Here is a 21,916-nt window from a genome sequence, read left to right on the forward strand (position 1 = left end):
GGCTGTTGATGCATAAATTATGAGTCAAGTTCAAACTAGAAGCCGAATGAAAGAGCGAATAAAACACGGTTGTGTCACAAAGGTAAGCACCGTTAAGGTGTATGCAGCTCGCAGGGGTAGTATGGGGTAATGTGCGTGTACGAGGCGTGAACAGAAGCCGACGCTGCACCAAAGTCAAATCAGGTGGATTGAATTGATTGAATGTTTTAGACTCCACATAAACGAGTTTGAGTTTTTGCGGGAGGCTTTCGGTGTTTCTTGCTTGTGTGATATAAGACACTTCAAGACGATCAGATATCGAGATAAATGATTGTATTGTCCGGTTTGTAACTATATACTTACTATCGATACTATCTATCAAGATGAGGAATGTGAGCTACACACGAAGAAACACGATCAAATTTTTCTTCATTTGAGGTAACGATATATACGATCGTACCCGATATAGCTTCCCAGACTTATCTCCACCACAAAATTGAATAGTCAGTTCTTGCTAAATTGGTTCGTATGGGAATCGATCTCGTCCGACCCTTTTTGCAACTGTCACATATATGAAATAGAGCACCGTGCAGTCATCACAGCAGAAGCTCAGTATAAACTATTAGACAAATCACTCTACATCAATCAATCTTCCATAAGAAGAATAAAATACGCTCGAATGTATAACCCAGTTTTGTCCAAACTCTGAGTAAATTCGCTTGGAAGAATCTCAAAAAGGAAAAAAATCTCGTCTCGCAAAAAAAAAAAAGATTGATGAATATTGGAGAATCTCCCGAGAATAACACTTAGAATTTAATTCAAAATAGCGAAACAAATGTTCTCAAAATGTTCCCAAAAGCAACGTTCGAAAGATGTTCCTTATATCCGCGTATAACATCCACCTATGGTATAACATCTTCTTCCGCGTATAACAATGTTGCTGTCATACGCCCTGAAAAAAAATTATTTCATTTGAAGATACTAACGAATATATGCTATGTAAAACAAACATATACTGTGTTAAAATAAATTTAAAATAATATTTTAGTATCCCCAAGTCATACAACCATGAACGGTGTATACTATGGGGTTCGACACACTTGCCCGACACGAATCAAAAGATAAAGTAGCAAAGACCACGTTGATCTACCACCGTGCGGCTGTACCTTCGCTGCTGTTCTGCGCTTCACACTTGTACGCATGCCGACTTAAGGCGTGTCTCGCTTTTCGCGGGTTTCGTTACGTAAAACGTAACTTAAGATGTTGTTTGAAATTGAAGTACTTTCTAGTGCTGTTGTTGACTATGTGTTTTTAAAGAGATTTTGAGCTTATGGTCTTCATTTGCCTCTTTATTCCATGCCGCTCTCAAACATTAAACGTTTAAGAATAATTGATTTCTGATTTCAATGCGAATCGAAGACACCTTGGCTCCTCTAATGGGAAGTAGGCCGTTCGCCCGTAGCAAAGATTAACCTTGCCAATTCGTAGATATATTGAAATAATATTACTGCACATTTGTTCTTAAATAATTCATAAACTAACGCTTTATTCATAATAATCTTACGTACTCGCTAAAGCTACGCACCCTCTTCTTCACAACATTTACACTCACTTTCACAGGACGTCGCACGAAGTCTGCTAAGCTAGGCATAGGAACTATTGCATCACATACCGGGGTGGATAGGACATCCCGCGCTCAACACCTTGGTACCGCTTCCTTCATCCCCGCCCCATAGCCCTTCCCCGCTACCTCGAACGAACCAAAGTGTTTGCCGCTGAACGGGCAGCGCGAGTACAACCACCGGACGGCCGGATGGAGCATCTTCATGTTGTACACATCGTGACTGCTCCACGTCGCCAAGCTGACCACAACCCCCGCCAGCACGGTAAGCACCGTCCCGAACACGCCGTAGTACAGGTACGTGATCGAGTAGATGCGATTCAGCAGCGTGCTCGTTTCCACCGCATTTACACCCTCCTCCAGCGCTACCGCCACCAGCAGTGTGGCATTCTTCTGCGCCTCCATCAGATCCGCGTAGCATCCCTCGATCGAAGTGTCCAGCAGTGGTTCACTGACGTTGCTCTCGATCAACCGGCCCACCACAATCCACAGGATCGACAGGTGAGACGCGAGCATGCCCAACGCCGCTCCCTTCCAGTTGGCGAACGGAATGAACATGGCCAGCACAAACACCCCCAGCAGTGGTCCGGAGGTGGCCGAGATGATCAGCATCGACGATTCGATCACGCCCGACAGCAGCCCAACGATAAAACCGACGCCCATGATCACCACCGCATAGACCGTACCGACGAGCTTGATCACGTTCAGCTGATGCGTATCGCTCTTTTTGCGCAGCGCCGGTACGAGCGACAGGAAGTCTTCCCACGTCACCGTGGCCAGCGAGTTAATGTTGGAGATGTTCAGCGTAAGCGCTCCGTTGAACAGCGTCCCCACGAAGATGCCCCACACGCCGGGCACACTGTCGAACCGGTCCACCATAAAGTAGGGCAGTATCTCGTCCATCTTGGCGATCACGCTCGCCTTCAGCGGATCGCAGTGCCAGTAGATGGCGTAGATGGCCATCCCGACGAACCAGGGCAGCGAGAAGAGCAGTATCACGACGGGAATGTTAAGCATCAGCGTGCGCCGGATCTGCCCGAACGTGGGCATACTGAGGTACCGCTGCACAAAGTTCTGCTGGCAGCCGAGCAGGCTGAGCGAATTGAACAGCTCGCCCAGCCAGGCGGACGTGGTCGTCACGCGCAGATGCAAATCGGTGGCAAAGTTAAAGAAGGCAAAGCGATCTGCAATAAGGGAAGCGTGAGAGCGTCATTGTCACTATCCTTAAGCCAACACAACTTCTTACCATTGTCCGAACTGATGGTCAATATCTTATCCACCCCGCCGACGGTGATGCTGCAGTAAATGATGATCCCTACGAGCATCGCCGTCATGCTGAGGCTCTGTATCACGTCGGCCGCTACGGCCGCCTTCAAGCCACCCAGTGCGTTGAAGAAAATAGTGATGACCGTAATTGAAAGCAGCGACACCCAGTACGGCACACCGATGATCGTGTTCAGCGCCACCGTCGGTGTGTAGATCGTAACTCCTAAGCTCAACAGGGTGCGTATGATGTAGGTCCCAGACGCCAGACACCGCACCAGACGACTGTTGAAGCTGCAAGGAAAGGAAATATGCATTATGGATTTGTCGCATGATCGTCTCACACAAGAGACACCCTTCCTATGCACCTACCGAAGCTCCAGATATTGGTACACCGACGTGATGCCCAAGTCGAAGTACACGGGGATGAACACGAAGCAAACGATCGGATAGGCCGTGATGACACCGTACAGCGACTCCCACATGGCCGACCCACGGTAGAAGAACTCGCTCGGATAGCCCAACACCGAGATGACGCCGAGAGTGCCCCGGGCGATCGATAGCATCATCGCCAGGGTGGAGATATGCCCAGCCCCGAACACATAGTCCTGCTTGCTCTTGCTGTTGCTGCTGCGGCGGCACAACCGCTTCCGGATCGGTATCAGCGCCGAAACAACAACGAAGGCAACGAACACCACATAGTTCCAAATATCGTTCGTGCTGGTGTCGCTAGTGGACTGCTGCTGTTGCTGCTGAAGCTGCTCATCTGGCTGCAGCTGGTCCTGTAATGAGACAGTGGAACACATTACACGTGTACTGGTCAAAAACTGTCACGAATCATTCAACGTCGCTGCCGTACAACCCCGTTACGCTGGACCTAAAAATTAGACCTCGTTTACCCATCATCATTCACACCGTCATCGTTAGCCATCATCGCAGCGAAAAAGGTAAGATAAGAGGGTTGCAGGGGGGAAAAGTAGCCTCTCTAATCACACCCATTTACGTTCGCTGTAGTATAAGGAAACTACCGGCTACGTCGCGGAGACCGCAACCGTACCGGCTCGTAGAGATCTATCATAATTCTACCCGGCATCTACACCGCATGTAACACCATGTTTCTCATCCCCCGTACAGGAAGTAAGTGGAAGCGATCGTCATCGCGCTTCGGTTTCGGAGTGCCAGAGCGGTCGTCTCCGCCATCTCTCCTGACCTTGTCATTTCGTATGATTGAACTGTGTCCACGTCCCAGAAGTTGCTGGAAGGAATGTGTGGAATTTCACGGTACGGAGCACGCGAACGGGGAAAGGTTTTGGAGTTAGTAATCTGTTCGCTAACTAGAGAGAGAGAGGAGTCTGGCTGTGTCGCGTGATCGCTGGCTGGGCTAATTATCGCACTACTAGCCCCATTATACCTTCTGCATAGCGCTTAAGTTCTCCATCAGCGTAAATTGAGTTTAAGTTTCATCGAACCGCATGTCCAGGGTAAACGTTCTGGACAGTGGACGAACTAATTGGTGCCTCATATGACTAATACCCAAGTTGGAAGATGAACAAGTATTTATCATATTCAACAGGTACAAGAGCAAGAGGAAAAACTCCGTATAAAAGATGCTTTTTCCCCCAGCTTAAGTGTGTTTGACAACACTCAGATGGAAAGTGTTTTTTTTATCACTTTTACTAATGTTCGATATCGGATGTTCTGTACTTGACGCCGACCGCACCAGACGTTGCTGGGGGGAATTCCAATATTGACCGGCGGGAACCCAACAACTTGAAACCCGTTGTTTCTGACATTGACCTTACGGCTGTCTCTGTATCGACAGGGGGCCCACCTCAAGTCACTGGGTAAATGTTTTTAGAGCAGAAATACTAACTGCGAAGTGAAAGCTTAAACAACAAACACACTGTAAGTGTGATACATGGTGGGAAAATTCATCCACTTTGACGGTTGACATAGACAAGTCTTCTAGTCAAATTTGTTCAATTGGTCATGTTTTAACACAAAAAACCCACTCAGAATCATTGGACCAATCGGATTCAAATCAACTGAAACACATTAGCTAACTCCACGTGCTTTTACCGCGACACGGATGGTGCAACCACAGCGCCATCTGCTATTCACACGATCTTTAACACCCGCTCCATCGCTCTCTTATCAGCAGAATTTCGCCATTAGTACATCTGCTTATCGCTTACCCCCCACCCCTCCTCGCTGGCCAGTACGAACAGGATTGATCGGACTATTACGCTATTAACTATATTCTAGCTCATACCATGGCAAGTGTAAACCAGATCTGCCGTGGACGATCGCGCGTCTCCGATGGGTTTAAAGTACAGCTCAAGATCACTTAAATTCCAGCACACCGCTTCCACACACCGCCGCTGCAGTCCGAAACGTGTCGCAACTCACGTGCACAATCACTAATGCACTCTGGGGCACAATGTTTGTTCGTTTACTTAGTATGGGCCAGCCCAAAAGGGTACAGTGGGCATGGTGTGGCAGCACAAGGGGTTGCAGCTCTATTTATTTGCAAAACATCTTCCGACACCTTCGAGTTCACACACACACACTGGAGCTTTCTCCAACCACACTGTACACGGGGCGCAGCAACAACTATGCGTGTGACGCGTGACCGTGAAGAAGCGCAAAAACTAGACGCATAAGCATAACAGGTTTGCTAAAGGCACTGCTGCACACAATATATCCCGCCGACGCATGCCAAAAATGCTCCTCCTGCGCTTCGCGGACGTTAGGATGGCGGCTCGAAGTCCGACTATCCAGCGAAGCACACTGACATCACAACACACGGCACGGCACGGGCGCGACACTTGCAGCAGCGGTGCGAGCACCGGCTGTGATAACACTGAAACAATGCTACTAATTTCTTCTGATTTTTATATCCGCTATACCAACCGGCGCGCGAGGCACATGCCGGTGTGCGGTGCGGTGCAGTGCGGTGTCCACCATACAACCACGACAAACCATGCGACGGAATGGTGAGCGGGGTACTTCATTGCCTTCTGCTACGGAAGTTGGTGTCCCCGTTTGCCACGGGCACGGGTAGGACGCGCATTAGCCCGTCGCACTTGTCGAAGGTGCTGTAAACATTGATGGACCGATGTTCTGATGGCTATTTGCAAGAATCTTGCTTATCGGCCAATCGAGTGGCGATGCCAAAGTGTGGGGGGAGGGGGGGAGGGGGGGAGGGGGGGGAGGGACGAGGATTGACTGGTGTTTATGAAATCCTATCAGTACACATCGATGCGAACTGTATTGCCTGGGCCAGTGCCAGACAGACAGGTATGCCTGAACTGAAGCGGGGATTTGGTGCAGTGAAATATGGTAGCAGACAAAGAGAAAATATTGCTTTTTTTTACCTCAGTGCTGTGATAACTCACCCGAAAGTACAAGTTGCAGAAGCGAATGAAGGAACTGTTTTGGCCCCACATGTTCACAGCGCGTAAGGTTTGGAACGCTTTTTCCGTGTTTTTTTACTGATTGTTAATGTTCGAAGACTCGAAGATTGTCTTCCTTTACAATGTTCACATTTCACGCGGCTTTCAAGCTTTTGGATAGCATAATTTTTAAAATATATTAGACGAAATTTAAATGGAATTGGCGAATAGAAATTATAGGAAACACAAGATTAGTAGGTAGTAATCAGTAAATTGTTTGAATCTATCTACACAAATCGATATGTCTAAGACCCTCGGCAAAAGACCATCCAACTCATTTAGTCACCTAGTCTACCGCCTTATCGCTGCTTCGATAAGGCAATACACCGCGATGATGGATCTTATCAAAACTCGATAACGTATTTGATCACTGTTGCACTTTACTGTGACACATCTTGCCCATTCGTTATCGCTACCACGAGGAGTACGCAGTACACCGGGAACAGAAGGATCAATTACAAAAGCCGTTAATTTAAAATGAAGCTATCTAGATTATCAGATTAATCGGTATTGCTGCACTTCACTTGTCTTTCTATCTAATTAAGGTACTCTTGATCCGATAAGGACGGTTGAGTTGAGGAAGTTCGTCACAGACAGTACATGTGCGCGGCTTGCTTGAAGATCGACTACCAGGTGATCACTGATCGCTTCCACCCACTGTCTTACTGATAGCCTAAAATAGCTAGTCCGGCTCGCTCACTCACACACACACACGCAGCCGACCAACCACCATGTACGTTTTTGTCACCAACCGAACTCTCCTCTACTGTGCAAGGAACATTTCTAAACTGCAGCTCTCACGTACACTTGCCATTGCTCATAGCACAACTGCATTATGCACCTCAAAAATACTCACCCCTTTCCCGGGGCGTACCCATTACGCCTCGGTACCCTATTGTGCACGTGCAGTGGAACATCTCTCTCCACCACCGCGCATGGAATTGTCTCACATTGGCAAAAGAGAAAGAGAGCCTATTCCGTTTAATTATGATGTTTAGCAGCGATTGCTTTGCATGTACAGTAGTAGTACAGCAGCTCGAGCAACGAACGCGACAAAGCTACTCATCGCTGCCGCACACCACCACCCCGCAAAACGCACTACGCTCGACAATGGTGTGCCGTTTTGCCAACTACATATTAGCATTTCATAAACCTCACAGCAAATAGTTCGTATATATGTATAATGTTTGCCGCCGCCTATGCAATCGAGCCTCGCGGATGCTCATTACTGTGGATGGGATTTGTGCAAAAAACCATCCCACATGACTCTGAACCAATACGATAACAGGGGCGCCAGATGGCCGTTGGGATTGTGAATAAATTGAAGCAATGCCTCCCGCCGCCTCGGTGTGACCGTGTGGACAGCGTCGTGCACACGTGCTTTCGATAATTTGAGCATCGTTCCGAATCGATTGCACGAATCTGCACGAACCCATCCTACAGCGAGCTTACACAGAGATTCGTTTACGGCTTTGCTTGTTCGAATGTAGTAATGTATCATTGGAAGACTTAATTCTATCTTAACCAGCCATTCTGCGGCTTCACTTCATTTCGAATTGTCTATTTATTTTAACCCGCTAAAACATATCAAATATTAACGCTAACTTATGACTTGCATGCCTCGCTGTTACAGTGAAGTTCTTTAAACCTATATGTATTGAGCAACCCACATCTGTGCGCTAGCAACTGCTTTCAGTCGGGATGACTCACAGCGACGGTTTCATCTTGCGGTCTCGATCTAATGTTTTGTGAATCTTAGATTGCGCCCTCCCCCAGCTGACCGGTTCTTGCACGCTGGCAATGTTGGCACATACATCACAGGAACCATATCTTTGCAACTCGCTCGTGCGTTATCAAGATTTCTGACCCATTTCTGCTTCGCCTCCTTTGCGCGCCTGCTGGCTGGGGCGAGCTGGTGGCAAACGTTTTTGCTGCATCCTTTTTTTCCCGCAGCCATTCACCACACATAATCGTGATGTTTTTACTACTGCGTTTTTTTTCAGTCCTTCGTTGAACGTATCACATATATCTACACTGTGTAATCGCTTAAACAATAATTTAACACAAACACAAACGAAAGGGTCACATACAAAAACTTGGTCATAACGAGTTCCCTTACATCCTATTTTAGCACTATTCTCCCTTATCCGCCTGTCCCAGGCCGTGCTGTCGGCGAAACCTACAATTGTTTTCAACTTTACACACACACACATCCAGAGGAAATGTATATGTGCGTGTGTGGTGCGTAATTAAAAACACTTTCATTCCCACGGCCAGTATCCAGCTGTGCGCGCCGCGTGCGAGGGAACCTACCACCTACCTCACCCCTAAAAAGCGTCCATATTGAAGTTGGACACCTTCAGGTGTTGCATGATGTTGCGCGCCTCAAAGTACCCGGTGTCCTGCGGATCGTCCGGATTGGGAATGAACGGTGGCTCCAGCTGGCTCATGTTTTTCCAATCGATACAGGCGAAAAACGGCATCCGCTGCATCTGCTCCGCCGCCGGTCGCTTCGTTTGATCCATCTCGAGCAGCTGCTCGACGGCCGCGACCGCTTCCGGCGACAGTGACTCCTCGTCCGACGGCCACTCGATCAGCCGGCCGAGAATGTTTTCGAACACCTTCTGCGGTGTCTCGTCATTGAACGGCGGCACGCCGGTAAGGAACTCGTACAGGCAGACGCCGAGCGCCCACCAGTCGACGGCGGGTCCGTGGCCCTGCTGCAGCAGCAGCTCCGGCGCCAGATAGTCCGGCGTGCCGAGTATCCGCTCGTCCGACCCGAGCGGTGCCCGGCGCACCGATTTCGGCGTACGGAACGGTGTCTTCACCGCCTTCGGTGTGTTCTCGATCGCCGGGCCGATCGCATCGCCGCCCGCAGTGCTGTCACAGCCCGCCGTCGCACTGGTCGTGCAGATCGGGGACATTACCGACTCGTCGGGCATTTTGATAAAGTGCGGCGGAAGTGGCTCGCCGTACGCTTTCGCTTTGCGCGATTGCTCGATCGAGGAGGGCAGCTGGAAGCGTGTGCTTTTCAGCTTGCCCAGCTGGCCCCCTTCGCGGCGTACCTTTTGCGAGGAGACGGGCGTGGAGAACATCACGTTCGCGATCGCGTCGCCGCCCGTTTGCATCTCATCGTCCGACAGCGACCGTACCTTCAGCACGCCCTTGATCGGGGAGGCGGCGCTTTTGCGCTTTTTGGGCGTGCTGCGATGCATCTCGCTGCAGATGTCGAGCACGTCGATCTCCTGCGTCAGTCCCGTACTGGTGCCGTCGACGTCTGAAGCGAGCGAATCTACCCGGTTCCCCAAATGGCGCCCACGTTTGATTCCTCTGTAAGTGGATGTTTTTTTTTTTTTCATATGAGCCCATGACAGAAACTGATGAAAGCTGCGCAACGTACCTGACAAATTCTGGCCTTTTAAACCCACGCATTCCATTCCGAACGGGCGAGTGCGATATTTCGGTAATATTACTCATGCTGTAACTGAAAGCCAAAGGACATCGTGAGTAAAGTATATAATTACCATGCATATTACACATACCTCCTTGAAAAATCAGAACTAAAGTCCTTATTGCTGTTGTTTGAGTGGTTCTCCACCTTCTCGATCGCGGACAGTTCACAGGGAATGTTGGAAATATCGCTCTTTCTGCTCGAAACGCCCGAATCTTCGCCTGTGTAATTTCGGTGCAACTTTTTCGACACCTGTAACGAAATTGAAGAGTGGAAGCGTTAAGTTCATATGTGCCATGTGCAACCAACCCCGCCTTACCATCAGACACTCGAACGGATCCTTCAGTCGCGCCTTCTCTTCGCCACTGTTTGTGCTGTCGATGTTCTCCTTCTCCTCCGCCGGTTCATCTGCCGGTTCTAACCTTAAGCGAACCTGCTTCACCGACTCGCAGCTGCCGCCGGAGCTCGTCTTGCCATCCTCATCCGAATTGCACGTGTAGTAGCACGATGACGAGTCGAACTTTTCCTCCACTATCGTCAGCTCCGAACGCAGCACCTTTATCTCCTCGTCCACGCTCACGTTCTGCTCGGCGGAAAAGAACGGACTTACGCCCGACATTTTGCTATCGTTCTGTCGCCGCGAATTGCCGAACGAGCTGTCCGACTCGTGGTCCGACGTTTCCTCCCGTATGGGTCGATTCGCGGCGGCACCGCCGGCAGCCGCCGCATCCGCCACTATGCGCTTATCGTGCGAGCCAAACGACAGATGGGACGTGAGCGACAGCAGCTGGCCGGGCGTTCGTGCGTTCAGATTCGGCGAACAGTTAATAAGGTCCGATATTTCCAGATCACGGCGCATCTCGATGCGGCTCAGGCCGAAATCGGTAAGCTTGACGTGCCCCGACGCGGCCACCAGCATGTTGTCCGGCTTGATGTCGCGATGAACGATGCCGTGCCCGTGCAGGTACTGCAGGGCGAGACAGATTTCGGCCGCATAGAACCGTGCCGTATGCTCGTCGAAGAAGCCGTACATAGCGAGCAGCGATTTCAGATCGCCCCCCACCATGTATTCCATCACGAGGTACACGGAGGACAGCGTTTGCAGCGAGTAGTACAGCGTCACGCAGAAGGGGCTACGCGACAGGGCCAACGCATTTCGCTCCGTTATCACCTGCGAGACCATGTTTTTGTTGATCATCTCCGTCTTTTGCATCACCTTGATGGCGTACAGTTTGTTTTGGTCGCTGTTTTTATAACCTAGAAACACTTTGCCGAATGCGCCACGGCTGATCGGTTTCAGGATGCTGAAGTCCTTGATGGTGGGCAGCTGCAAACGGGAGAGGGGAAAGCGGGGAACGTTAAAAGGACGTGCCGTGGATGAACGTGTCCGTGTGCTTCACATTACCTTCGGGCTTGCTGTGCCATTCTGGGCGGTAAAGTTTTCCAGCGTGCGAAAGATAGAATCGTCCTCGTTCGAGCTTGTGTTGGCGCTGGCACATTCTGCAAGCGCCAACGTTACCTTCTTCTTGGGCGTTGTGTGATGTTCGCTCATCATGGACTGTTCCTTGCAGCCACCTGCCGTTACCGATTGGGCCATCGCTGGCAAGGAGTTTTTAGTTTAGTTTTTCCTTAACACACGCACAAACCGTTCGCATTACGCATTAAAATATGCGAGACTCGTGTTTTCTTTCAATTGCACTGTGCCACAACGTAAGTTCGTTTTTTTTTTGCTTTTTTCTCACAAGTTGTAGATTTAAATGGCCATACGTCAAACCGCAAGCGTGCGCTGGGTTGGTTCCAGAGTGACCAGAAATACCGATTTATCTGTATTCCTACCGATTTTTTACCCAAATAGCCAGCTCGTACTTTATAGCTGATTTGGGGCTGTTTAACGAAAATTCCTTAAGATGTCGTATTTTGTGGCTGATTAAGAGATAGACGGTACTTTGCGGAAATATGGGGCTTTTTAACAGGCACATGGTACTTTTTGGAACTGCGCGGCTGATTAGCACTATGTGTAGGGTTCACGATGGAACTTGAAGGCTTGTTAAGAAAGCGTACTGAACTTTGAGGAACTTTATAGCTTTTTAATGCATGACATCGGTACGATATGGCTCTTGTCAAAGTGTCAAAGACGGACGCCGGCAATAATCTCATTGCTGCTGCACAAGTTAGATTCGATAATTGAAGAATGAATATTGAGTGAAGTGATTGTGAATTATCAGTCAATTGTGTGAAATTTTGTGTAATTTATCAATACAAAAGATTTAAAAATATACATATGTGTTTAAACGAAACAAATCTTGTTGTTTATTTCATCGATGACGCTTGCTTGAAAATAAAACACAAAGAAAAATAATCCCTGGCATCGTGGCATAAGGAAGCTGCTACGGCGCTGTTTGAAAGACCCACATAGAACTTTGATGCTGTTTATCTACTGCAAAAGGCGAATTAGAGCAGCGATCTTTAACGTGCCAAAAGGATCTGCTTAAGCAATTCTGGCTATTTAGGTAAGGTCGCGTGGAGGCCCGAAAAAAAGAACTTGTCACTACAAAAAAAAAAATGTGCATCTTAGTCCTTCTTTTGCTTAGAATTCCTAGTACAATTTTCAGATCAACACATCAGAAAGACCTTCATTTGTGTAACCGCTGAACCAAATCTAATCCGTATCCTAGGTAAAGGATGCATATTCTCTTGAAATGGAACTTTCATTTTGCGCATTAGTACGTCCCCCCCCCCCCCCCCCAATTCCGCTTAACACTTCTTTCGCATTCACTTCTTTTAACTCGAGTTAAGTTTGGAGTGAAGAAGTCTGGAGCCTACCGAAAACTACCGATAAAATATTGTTGCGCCTACCGAAAACCGCCAAAATAATCTGGCCACACTGGTTGGTTCAACCGGTTCGATTTGACAGCACTGTCAAACCGGGCACCGACGGCTGTGATCGACAATGGTTGTTATGTCGACTTTCGTTATTTTGAACGAGCAGTTAGATAATTTAGTAAGAATTTAATTGTTGAAAGCGTTTTAGTTGGCATTATTTTCTGTTGAACGCTCGATAGTCGGCTAACAAAAAGCATGCGTTTGCGTGAAAACCCGGTTTTGAAATATTTACCAAAATCGCATGGCTCATTGACAAAATTTTCACTTTTCCTACATTGAAAAACGTGCCACCTAAAAAACACATATTCAATAGTTGACATGCAATCGACGTTCAACCAGTGAGTTCAGTCTGTACATTGTGGATATGTATAATTGAAAAATTACTTTAAAAAAACAACTATCAAAAATATCATTTCTTCGCCAATTACATGTTCCTAACTTACCCAATCGTTATTGTTTTTGCCCAAAATCATTTAGAGTAAAAAAATGCACTTCTATGCGCCAAGCAGAGCTAAAAAGCGTACGTAGATCAAATAAATTTATTCACATAACAATGCACTTTACATTACATCGAGTCGTTCCATAAACCATGCGTGTAAACTGCGTATAACCGCGTAGAATTGAGTTGCATTCGTTGTGGTGCGCAAGCAACGGCTAATTTTGATTAATTACTCATTTACACTTTGCTGCCGATTAGTATGTAAGTCCTCTCTATTCTCAGTTACCAGCTATGTATACACAGTTTCGCTTACTTTAGTCAATCATCATCAGTATTTACTTTTGCTTGTTTGTTTTTTAGCATGAGTAGATAGCATCTAAGCACGTCTTTAGTGTTTGTGTTTGTGTATTGGTTTTGGGAAAAATAAAGTAAGTCGACTACTTTTACACTTGTTTTGGTTTCATTTTCTCCTACTATCGCTACCTTTAAAATACACTTAGTTTCTGTATACATCAATGTGAACCCTTTGCTTGAGATGGAATAGTATACTCAAAATTGATTAAATTTTTAGAACATTATTTACAACTACCGAATAAAACCCTATAGTTTGATATGAAGTGGACTAATACATCCGCTGCCTTTCTAGTAAGATTGAATTGCCTTGTCGTTTTATATTTAAAATTTTGTTGTTTTTTTTATAATCAACCAGAAATATGAATATGAAAAATGGCAAAAACTCTGAACAGTTAAGCGCAAAAGTTACATTTTCGTTGTCCACTAATTGTACGTTGTTCTTGTTTGCTTGCATCGAATGGTATAATAAGATTACTTTAAAAATATCTGTGCATTCTAGTTTGATATGATCGTGCATTTCGCTGTGCCGAAATTTAGAAAATATATTCATACTAATCTTTACTGGAATTGGTTCTGATTGCTGTATCTCTATCTCCTTAACGCATTACACTAACAAGGCGAATTGGGTGCTGGGACATGAAATTCGGATTTGTCGTGAACGTGCTGAGCTAATTCTTCGCCCACATCTACCCAAATACTTTGCAGAAAGCTGTTTTGCCTTGTGCTGTTTGGCAAGGTGCATTGTGCAACGGGTTTTGTGACTTCTCAGGTCTCCGGATGTCCGACGGCCTGTACTTAAAGCACCGAATACCAGCGAGCGATGGGAAGGTTAGCGATAAATCTTCCCAGCAGCAGCAACATCAGTGGAATCACTGCTCCTGTTGTGACGATCACTACCGTACCGCCGCTGCAGTGACGTTCGTGTTTGTTTTCGAAAAATTCGGCCTCCTCATCGCACAGGCACACCTTGTAGGTACTGTTGCCGTTGCTGCTCAGCATGCTGCTGGTGAGGAACGTTTTGCTTGTCACCAGCGTAGTGGTCGGTTTGGTAGAGTTCTCGATGGCACACATCATACCGTAGTCGCATTGGGCCGAGTCTCCACACAGATGGCGCAGACCTGAAAATACGCAATTAATTAAAATTGAGCAAGAATCGATCATTGCATGAATAAATCTACTGTGGAGTAAACATTCGACGACTTCACTTAATTTACTTAGTTCATGATGTCAAACTTTTCAACACAATTTTATGTTCCTCCTGTGATGTAAAGGTATCAACAATAATGTGCAAAAAAAAGCGGTATTTCTGCTCCTCTTGCTTCGAGTCACGTAACTCTACTTTATGTTCCACTACACGCAGCCGTACCTGCTAAGGTCATGCAACATGCAACATCTTGTGCTCACATAGCCCTTATATGCAATCTTTAGGGGAGGGTCCACCATAACCATAACTCATGTAACTAGAGGTTACGCGGACAGTGAAATGTGAACCAACCCATATCTGCCTCAAATCTAACTACAACCTTCCATCCTTTTGCGGAGCGGCTAGCCCGCAGCCCGTGCATGATACGAACTGACTGGCAGCACAGCATTTGCACGACCTCAAGTACGGAAGCTTTCGACAAATTTATTGCTGAAACGCAAGTCACCGTCACTGAGGGTACTGCCACCTTTTGCCACCGTTGGCAGGATTTGCTTACTTTCATTTAGCGTTCAGCCTATCAGTTCAGCACTAGCAGCCCCATTCCACCATGCTATATCAAATCCTGTTGCATGCTGGTTATCCCAGGAAGGCTTCTACATGTGGGTACCCGAAAATTGGGACCAATTTCCGGACTCGCTACACTGTGGGACTTGCTACACTTACCTTTGTACTTTGCGGAGCATAATCCATTTACCGGTGCCTTGAAGTCACCGCACAGACAGCGCATACGATCATCGATCGGATCGAGAACGCAGCTCGTGTTTTGTATCGTACTGCAGTCGGCGTGATTGGTACAGCTTTTGGCTACCACTGTAAAGAAAGTACAAGAATGAGAGAAAGAGAGAGAGAGATGACAAAATTATTACTTTGGGGTTTAAAAATCGTACACAACGAGCGGTGTGCTCCACAATGATTATTAGCTGAAAGAAAGGAAAGCCCAAATGTCTTGAACTCGTCTCACGAACGCAGTGGGCGAGGGAGTGGAAGACTATCATGCCGGAAGTAACGATGTGTTGCTAAGCTCACCCACCAAGCTCTAGTGGCCATGGCCGAATCGAACAAGTGCACCACGTGTTACGTGCCTAGGTTCAATTACAATTCTGACTCAAAATTCAAACAAAAAAAAAAAGTAAAGCAACATAGGCACGGTCCTAAGGATGATGTAGGCAAAGTAGAGGGGGGATTATTTTTTCTACCTCGAAAAGTGCACTTTTTTGCGCTCACTTCATAATGCTTGCATCCGCTGAACTCGCCTTTGTTCACGATTTTGAAGCAATTTCCAGACGGAGGTTTCCTTTCTTCAATTTAATTTTTCCACTTTCGTCGGCGCCTTTACCAGTACGTCGTGTTTGATGACAAGCGAAGATAAAGCAGCTACTTGAATGTTTTCTTTTTCTTTTCCTTCTTCTTTTTCTTGTTCTAGTACAGCCATTGCTGGTGCTGCCGCGACTGAGCTCAATCCCTATAATTCCACGAGCTGTACTAGTCTGATAGGAGCTTAAATTATCCTCCATTATGTGCAACAAGGTAGTTCATGATCATGAGTTTCGTGCACAAATGAAGGTAAGCATGAAGCTACCTTTGTATTTGTGGCATTCCCTTTTTTAATCAAAATTACAGTGAAAGCTGTAGGATAAGTTTAAAGGTCAAGAGATCTATTTAGTATCGATCGATTGAAGATAATAATGTAGGGCGCTGGGAACCTTCATGTAGCCAACAGTTGGATATGGATGATTGAAAACTGAACTATTTTCCTTCGGCAGTACAAGTTGTACTAAAAACATGTTTAGGTACAAAGTCAGTCAGATGGACGTAATTTCCCTGATATTGATAACTCTACTGATGTTACATATTCTCTGATTCTGATCAACTACAACGGCATGGGATTGATTTATCATTTCGAATGAATAGATTTCATTCATCACTGTCTAGATTGTGTCCATAAATAGCTCGCCTGCTCTTTGATACGTCCAACCCCACTTTACATAAATGGAATTCATTCATTCGTTTAGAACTCAAGTTTTGTGTGTGGATTTTCTATAAGCTTTTATTTATCTGATTCACGGATGAAACGGTCCTTTCACACATAAAAAGAATTATACAATATCAAACAACCATTAACGAATGAATGATTTCATCGAAAGTGATTACTCTTCTCGTCCATTTACTGTATACCCAACCCTTCGTCATACGATGACCGCAAAGCGAATTGTATTTCCTCATTACCACCATTGCTCCCTATTTCCGTTTGCATTAAAATCAGCGATTCGTGTTCACTAAACGGTAGTAAAGCAAGCAATCGACTCGCTTGTACCACCTGTAAGCAATCGTGTGCCACACTTAAACATGATCAACCATGTCGATAGTTTCAATTAGTGGGAGGGAGAGTGCCACTAAACTCGCTCTATCAAGATTTCGATAATCGTGCAATTAATTCGAACATTGCCACTCCGCTAATCCGAATCGTGCCACTCTGCCACCTTCTATAACGTCTCGAAGCCATGTAGCTTGCCTTCCAACCCATGGTTCGATTGTCGACATGCAGGGGAGGGCCATAAATTTCCTCCTTTTGCATAATCTCGCCATGGTAGCGTGGTTGACATAGACACACACACACACACAGTGCCTTGGATTTTTGAAAGCGACGAACAAAACTTCCGCCAGCCAATCTGCCAATCTGTTGATTGGACCCTTTCCCGTAGAACAAAAGAGCACCTTAGGCACACAAAAGGCACTCCACGACCCATTCCACGCCAAACGAGTCGTTAATTTGTATTCAATTATTCGGTATTTATACCGCCCCGGGCCGGTATTATCACTCTTCATGCTAATTGCATACATTCAGGCGCTGAAATGGATGCTTTGTACTAATAATTGAATAGTATTATCCTGCCCTTGTTTACGCAATATATGCATATTCTGCAACTATCTTTCACGTTATTCTAGTTTTGTTAATTTTTTCTTAGTTTTTTGTTGTCAGCCGCAGACATTCGTATTTTTGCGGGTCGGGTTGATTTTATCTGATCACGGAATTAACTACACCCCAAACGCAACACCAAAATGTGTTTACCAAACGCGCCAGCCGGTATGGTAATCGTGCGCCACCTCCTTCGCCGAGGACGACCGCAACCATTAGCATGCTTTCAGCAAAGTGAAGGAATGTGCTGAAACGAATTCTTTCCATTGTTACGAGTTCATCCTTTTGGGGCTCCGGCTCTAAAGGGTTCTACGCACGCACGGGCACGAGAGTCGTTGAATTCGCGCACACGTGCACCCCATAACACGGGACGGGCGAATGCGTTGAATTTCGGCACGATAAAGCAAGCGGGATCTTTACAATACGTTACTCGCGTGCGATCGTTTGTGCCCCCAAGCCTGAATGCTTGAACAAATTCGTAACGCGTAATCGCAGACCTTTCCAGTTCGCTAGCTTTTTTGTTAGTTGCTTCCTAGCCTTTGCTTTGTTTTGCGTGTACTACAGGTCATTACAGAGCTTTTACGCTGCCCGAAGAGGAAATGGAAAAGTTCCATTTTTGATAGTTAACGCTCGGCGGACGGTTGAGCAAAACCGGGGCACATGTTGAATGGGTGAATATGGTGTGTGTAGCGTTCGCTGTCATAATTTTGCCGCGCAAGCATCGAGATTGAGCAGTTACTCGTTACTTTCGTTTTGTTAGAAGCTAAATTTTACAAAACACGCACGGTTGGCAAATTTCATTAATTTGCAGACGCAAAACGCATTAGGATAACCGATGGAACGATGATTTTTGGGTGATTAATACATCAAATTATAGGATACCAGCAGAAGCTTAATTAACTGTCAGAACGAATGGGGGGGTTTGTTAATTATTTTGGTTTATTATTGCGGTCTAGCCTTATTTAAGGTTCATAGCTTGTTATACAGCCTACAACCGTAGCTTATACATTGTTCTAAGCTTAAGCGTAAGCCGATGAATCTTATTTGATAATTAATATAACTGACCTTTTTTATACTGCTATCAAGAAAATAGAGCATGTCCGTCGTGAGTTCAAGCCCTGAATGGACCGTGCCCCCCGTAGGACTAGCTGTCCTGCTAACTGACCTTCAAGAATACCACAGTATCTTCTTCTTCTTTGGCACAACAACCGCTGTCGGTCAAAGCCTGCCTGTACCCACTAGTGAAGTGAGATTGGCTTTCAGTGACTTTTTATTACCATAGCAGGATAGTCAGTCCTACGTATGGGGGCACGGTCTATTCGGGACTTGAACCCATGACGGGCATGTTGTTAAGTCGTACGAGTTGACGACTGTACCACCAGACCGCAGTATACAATTGTTTAATATAATTCTTCAAAAAGTAAAAACATATTTAAATATCTGACAAGCATACGATTAGGCAATCAACAGAAGCTGCCGAGAAATGAAACCACAACTAACCAGGAAGTGCATGTTGAATAGTTTACTCCATACAACTTCTATTTTTTTCTGATAGAGCGTTCTTCTGAACCAACTTCCTGCCAAAGCTTTAGTGAAAAGGTCTAGTAAAACTCTACACAGGAGGCTTGTATGTAATTATTTAGCAATATTGGCAGTTACTTTCCCTCTTTCTGAGTAAACATTTCTAGAAATCCTGAGTCTATCGTTGTATCTGCACTAATGATTTACCTTAAAAAGAGTGTGTTGACTACTGAAGGTAGTGGTTTGGTTTGAAAACGATGTGTTTGACTCTTTTTTTATCAAAAACTCACATTTTGCATGAACTGCCTAATGTCTGTGAGTTGCCCATTAAAACCCATAAATACATTATAAACATAGGGAGGATGTTTAAATATACCCCTCCAGAAGCATTGCGCTCCACACCTCGTTTTCTTGTTTCGCAGATTACTCCAAGAGGTTTTTCATCATTAATCAACTTTCGCAACATAGTAGTTGAATAATGATTGCTTTGAAAACGCTAACCGAACCCACCAACCCCTCCACAATCGATCCCTCCTTACCCGGCGGTGGTGTTGGGGCTGCCTGTTGATTCGTGTTCGACTTCCCGAACGTCGTCAGGGCCGACGAGCTGACGCCGAACAGCACTATCAGCACGGCAAACAGTGCACTTATGCTTCCGCAATGTGTCATTTGCTTAAGTGGACCCATGTTTGGTTCCTTTCTAGCCTCCTTGCCTTACACCACACAAACACACTCACACACACACACCCACGGACCCTGTTATGTCGGACGGAGGGACGGAGGTCCCAGAGTGATGCACTATCTGCAACGAACGAGCACGCGTCACAGGCGACAAACGTATCCAGCACCAGCACTGCAACGCTCCCACCGTGCTAATGAGCCGCTTACGCTTTCCGGTTACAAACAGGGGCACAAACTTCCTCAATGCGCGAAACTCCCACAGGTTTGTGATTATTGGGCGATACTGTGCTGCAATAGTACATCCATAAAGACCTTCCGAAACTGGTTCAAAGCACACTCAAATCGTTAAACAAAGAAAGAAGAGCCAAGTGTGCCAGCTAGTCCACACTGTTACACACATACACACGCGTTGGATTAGAACTGATTAAAGTGCCCGGGGTCCGTTCGGTTTTGCGACGCCGACCCTTCTGTGTGCGACCGTACCGTTGCGAGTGCCGTGACGAAGTGAGCGAACGTTCAAGTCACCGAGCTCCAACGACCCGCCGACTAGGCATAAGCTCACCTAGAAAAGGGGAAAATAGTTTGCGTGTTTTGGCAACGGCTTGGCCACCGAACGCCTTACCGAGAATCTAGCCACTACAGTGGTATGAAGAAAAAAAACCCACCAACAGCCCCTCGAAGGACGAACACCGATGTCTTAGATCGATGTAAAGCCCTCCTTCTGTAGTGGTGGCTCTCACTTTCGCCCTTCCAGGTTTAAATGGACTGCAAGACAAGGGGCCCGCACAAACACACACAAACAGAGCGAAATACATCAAGATGCTTAGCTTCGTGCACTCTTCCCCCCCCCCCTTCCCAGAGACCCTTCCAAGACCTTAAGCGTGTGCGAGCGGGACCGAACGATCGCAAACCTGAAGCGCTTCGGGAGTGTATTTATAGTAAACAAATACTCGCCGAGCGCTCATCGACGCGTCGTAACCGTCGTAGCGAATTTGCAGCACCACTTCCCCCCGGCGGGTGGCCAGCATAATTATAAATACAATCTTGGCCTTCCACAGCGTGCTGATTCATCTGCTTCCCCATGGGGCGGGGAGTCGTCGGGGCAGGAGTTTTGAGGCCACCAAAGGTTCGGCCCGCGTAACGCGTGCGAGGGTTCACCTCCGGAGTACGTGAGAATGCGTTCTGGTTGTATTCGCGCCTGATGTACCCGTGGAAGGGAATCGTGGGGATAGAGCGGAAAGGTGTTGTTTTCGACTTGTTTCTTTCTTTTTTTTCTGTGCAACTCCAACAAGAAAGAAAAGACAGGCACACACAACGCCAGGAAGCCCTGCTTGCCGTAGAAAGCGCGTTCAAAAGCACGCTTGCACGCCCGCTTATCCACCGAACGGTGAGGGGTCGCCCCATTTTTGGGAACAATAAAAACTTTTAGTTTCTGGTAAACTTTCCTTTCCCAACACTACCCGGAGCGGAAATGTTTCAAATTTGCAAATCAGAAAATAAAACACCCAGACACGCTCCGCTTTCCACGATCAATCACCGATCTGTGTGTGTGTGTGTGTGTTCCAACGTGGAGGGTTCCAACGTTGACAGGGCGTCACTATTTTGGGGAACCCATTTCGGGGTGACATTTGCAATGCCCGTCACGACCCTTGAGCGATGTTTCGGCCGGTGACCGGAAACCGTCACGGAGTAGCAGTAGCAGCAGCAGTAGCGACCAAAGCACAAAGAAATGAGCCATCGTCATGCCCGGCAGGACACGGTGGCTCGATAATGACCGTCTTGGGAGCGTTACTCACGTTTGCGCCTCCTCTGGCTGAAGTGGAAAGATATAAGTATCCTTTCACGAAAGCCCTGCACCCTGCTAGATGAAAGCGTGTGTGTGTGTGTGTGTTTGTCTGTGTTGGTCATCATGAAGCTTCAACACCCAGCTAATGCTTTGCCCTCTTACAGCAGGTTGTGTGAACGTGTCCCGCTTTGATTGTGTATGAAAAAGCATATCTTATACCATTTCAACATGCGAATTTCGTCCAGGGTTTTACAGGTTGGTCTCTGCATCACGAAAACCATGAACCAAGCCCCCTTTTTTGCCCCCCTCCACCTTTCCTGCACACCGACAAATTACTGCACACTCGAACTTTAAAGGTTAAT

At 46.7% G+C, this 21,916-nt stretch overlaps 3 protein-coding genes across 3 annotated transcripts; all 3 read right to left on the reverse strand.

The window, feature by feature from the left end:
* Positions 1–1,500: 1,500 nt before the first annotated feature.
* Positions 1,501–5,827, reverse strand: LOC121590161 (sodium-coupled monocarboxylate transporter 1-like). The gene is made up of 4 exons (XM_041909590.1): positions 5,136–5,827; positions 3,236–3,645; positions 2,847–3,157; positions 1,501–2,784 (listed from the first exon to the last, which is right to left on the reverse strand). Exons 1-4 carry the CDS (start codon positions 5,136–5,138, stop codon positions 1,676–1,678), a joined length of 1,833 nt encoding a protein of 610 aa, XP_041765524.1. The 5' UTR covers positions 5,139–5,827; the 3' UTR covers positions 1,501–1,675.
* Positions 5,828–7,837: 2,010 nt separating this feature from the next.
* LOC121590204 (serine/threonine-protein kinase greatwall) lies at positions 7,838–11,547 on the reverse strand. The gene is made up of 5 exons (XM_041909666.1): positions 11,175–11,547; positions 10,089–11,096; positions 9,861–10,021; positions 9,719–9,802; positions 7,838–9,648 (listed from the first exon to the last, which is right to left on the reverse strand). Exons 1-5 carry the CDS (start codon positions 11,364–11,366, stop codon positions 8,646–8,648), a joined length of 2,448 nt encoding a protein of 815 aa, XP_041765600.1. The 5' UTR covers positions 11,367–11,547; the 3' UTR covers positions 7,838–8,645.
* Positions 11,548–13,177: 1,630 nt separating this feature from the next.
* Positions 13,178–20,289, reverse strand: LOC121590119. Its single transcript, XM_041909522.1, has 3 exons — positions 19,627–20,289; positions 15,313–15,459; positions 13,178–14,563 (listed from the first exon to the last, which is right to left on the reverse strand). The coding sequence occupies exons 1-3, from the start codon at positions 19,772–19,774 to the stop codon at positions 14,241–14,243; spliced, it is 618 nt and encodes a 205-aa protein (XP_041765456.1). The 5' UTR covers positions 19,775–20,289; the 3' UTR covers positions 13,178–14,240.
* Between the last annotated feature and the right edge of the window lie 1,627 nt (positions 20,290–21,916).

Source organism: Anopheles merus, chromosome 2R (genome assembly GCF_017562075.2).
Source record: "Anopheles merus strain MAF chromosome 2R, AmerM5.1, whole genome shotgun sequence".
Lineage (NCBI taxonomy): Eukaryota > Metazoa > Arthropoda > Insecta > Diptera > Culicidae > Anopheles > Anopheles merus.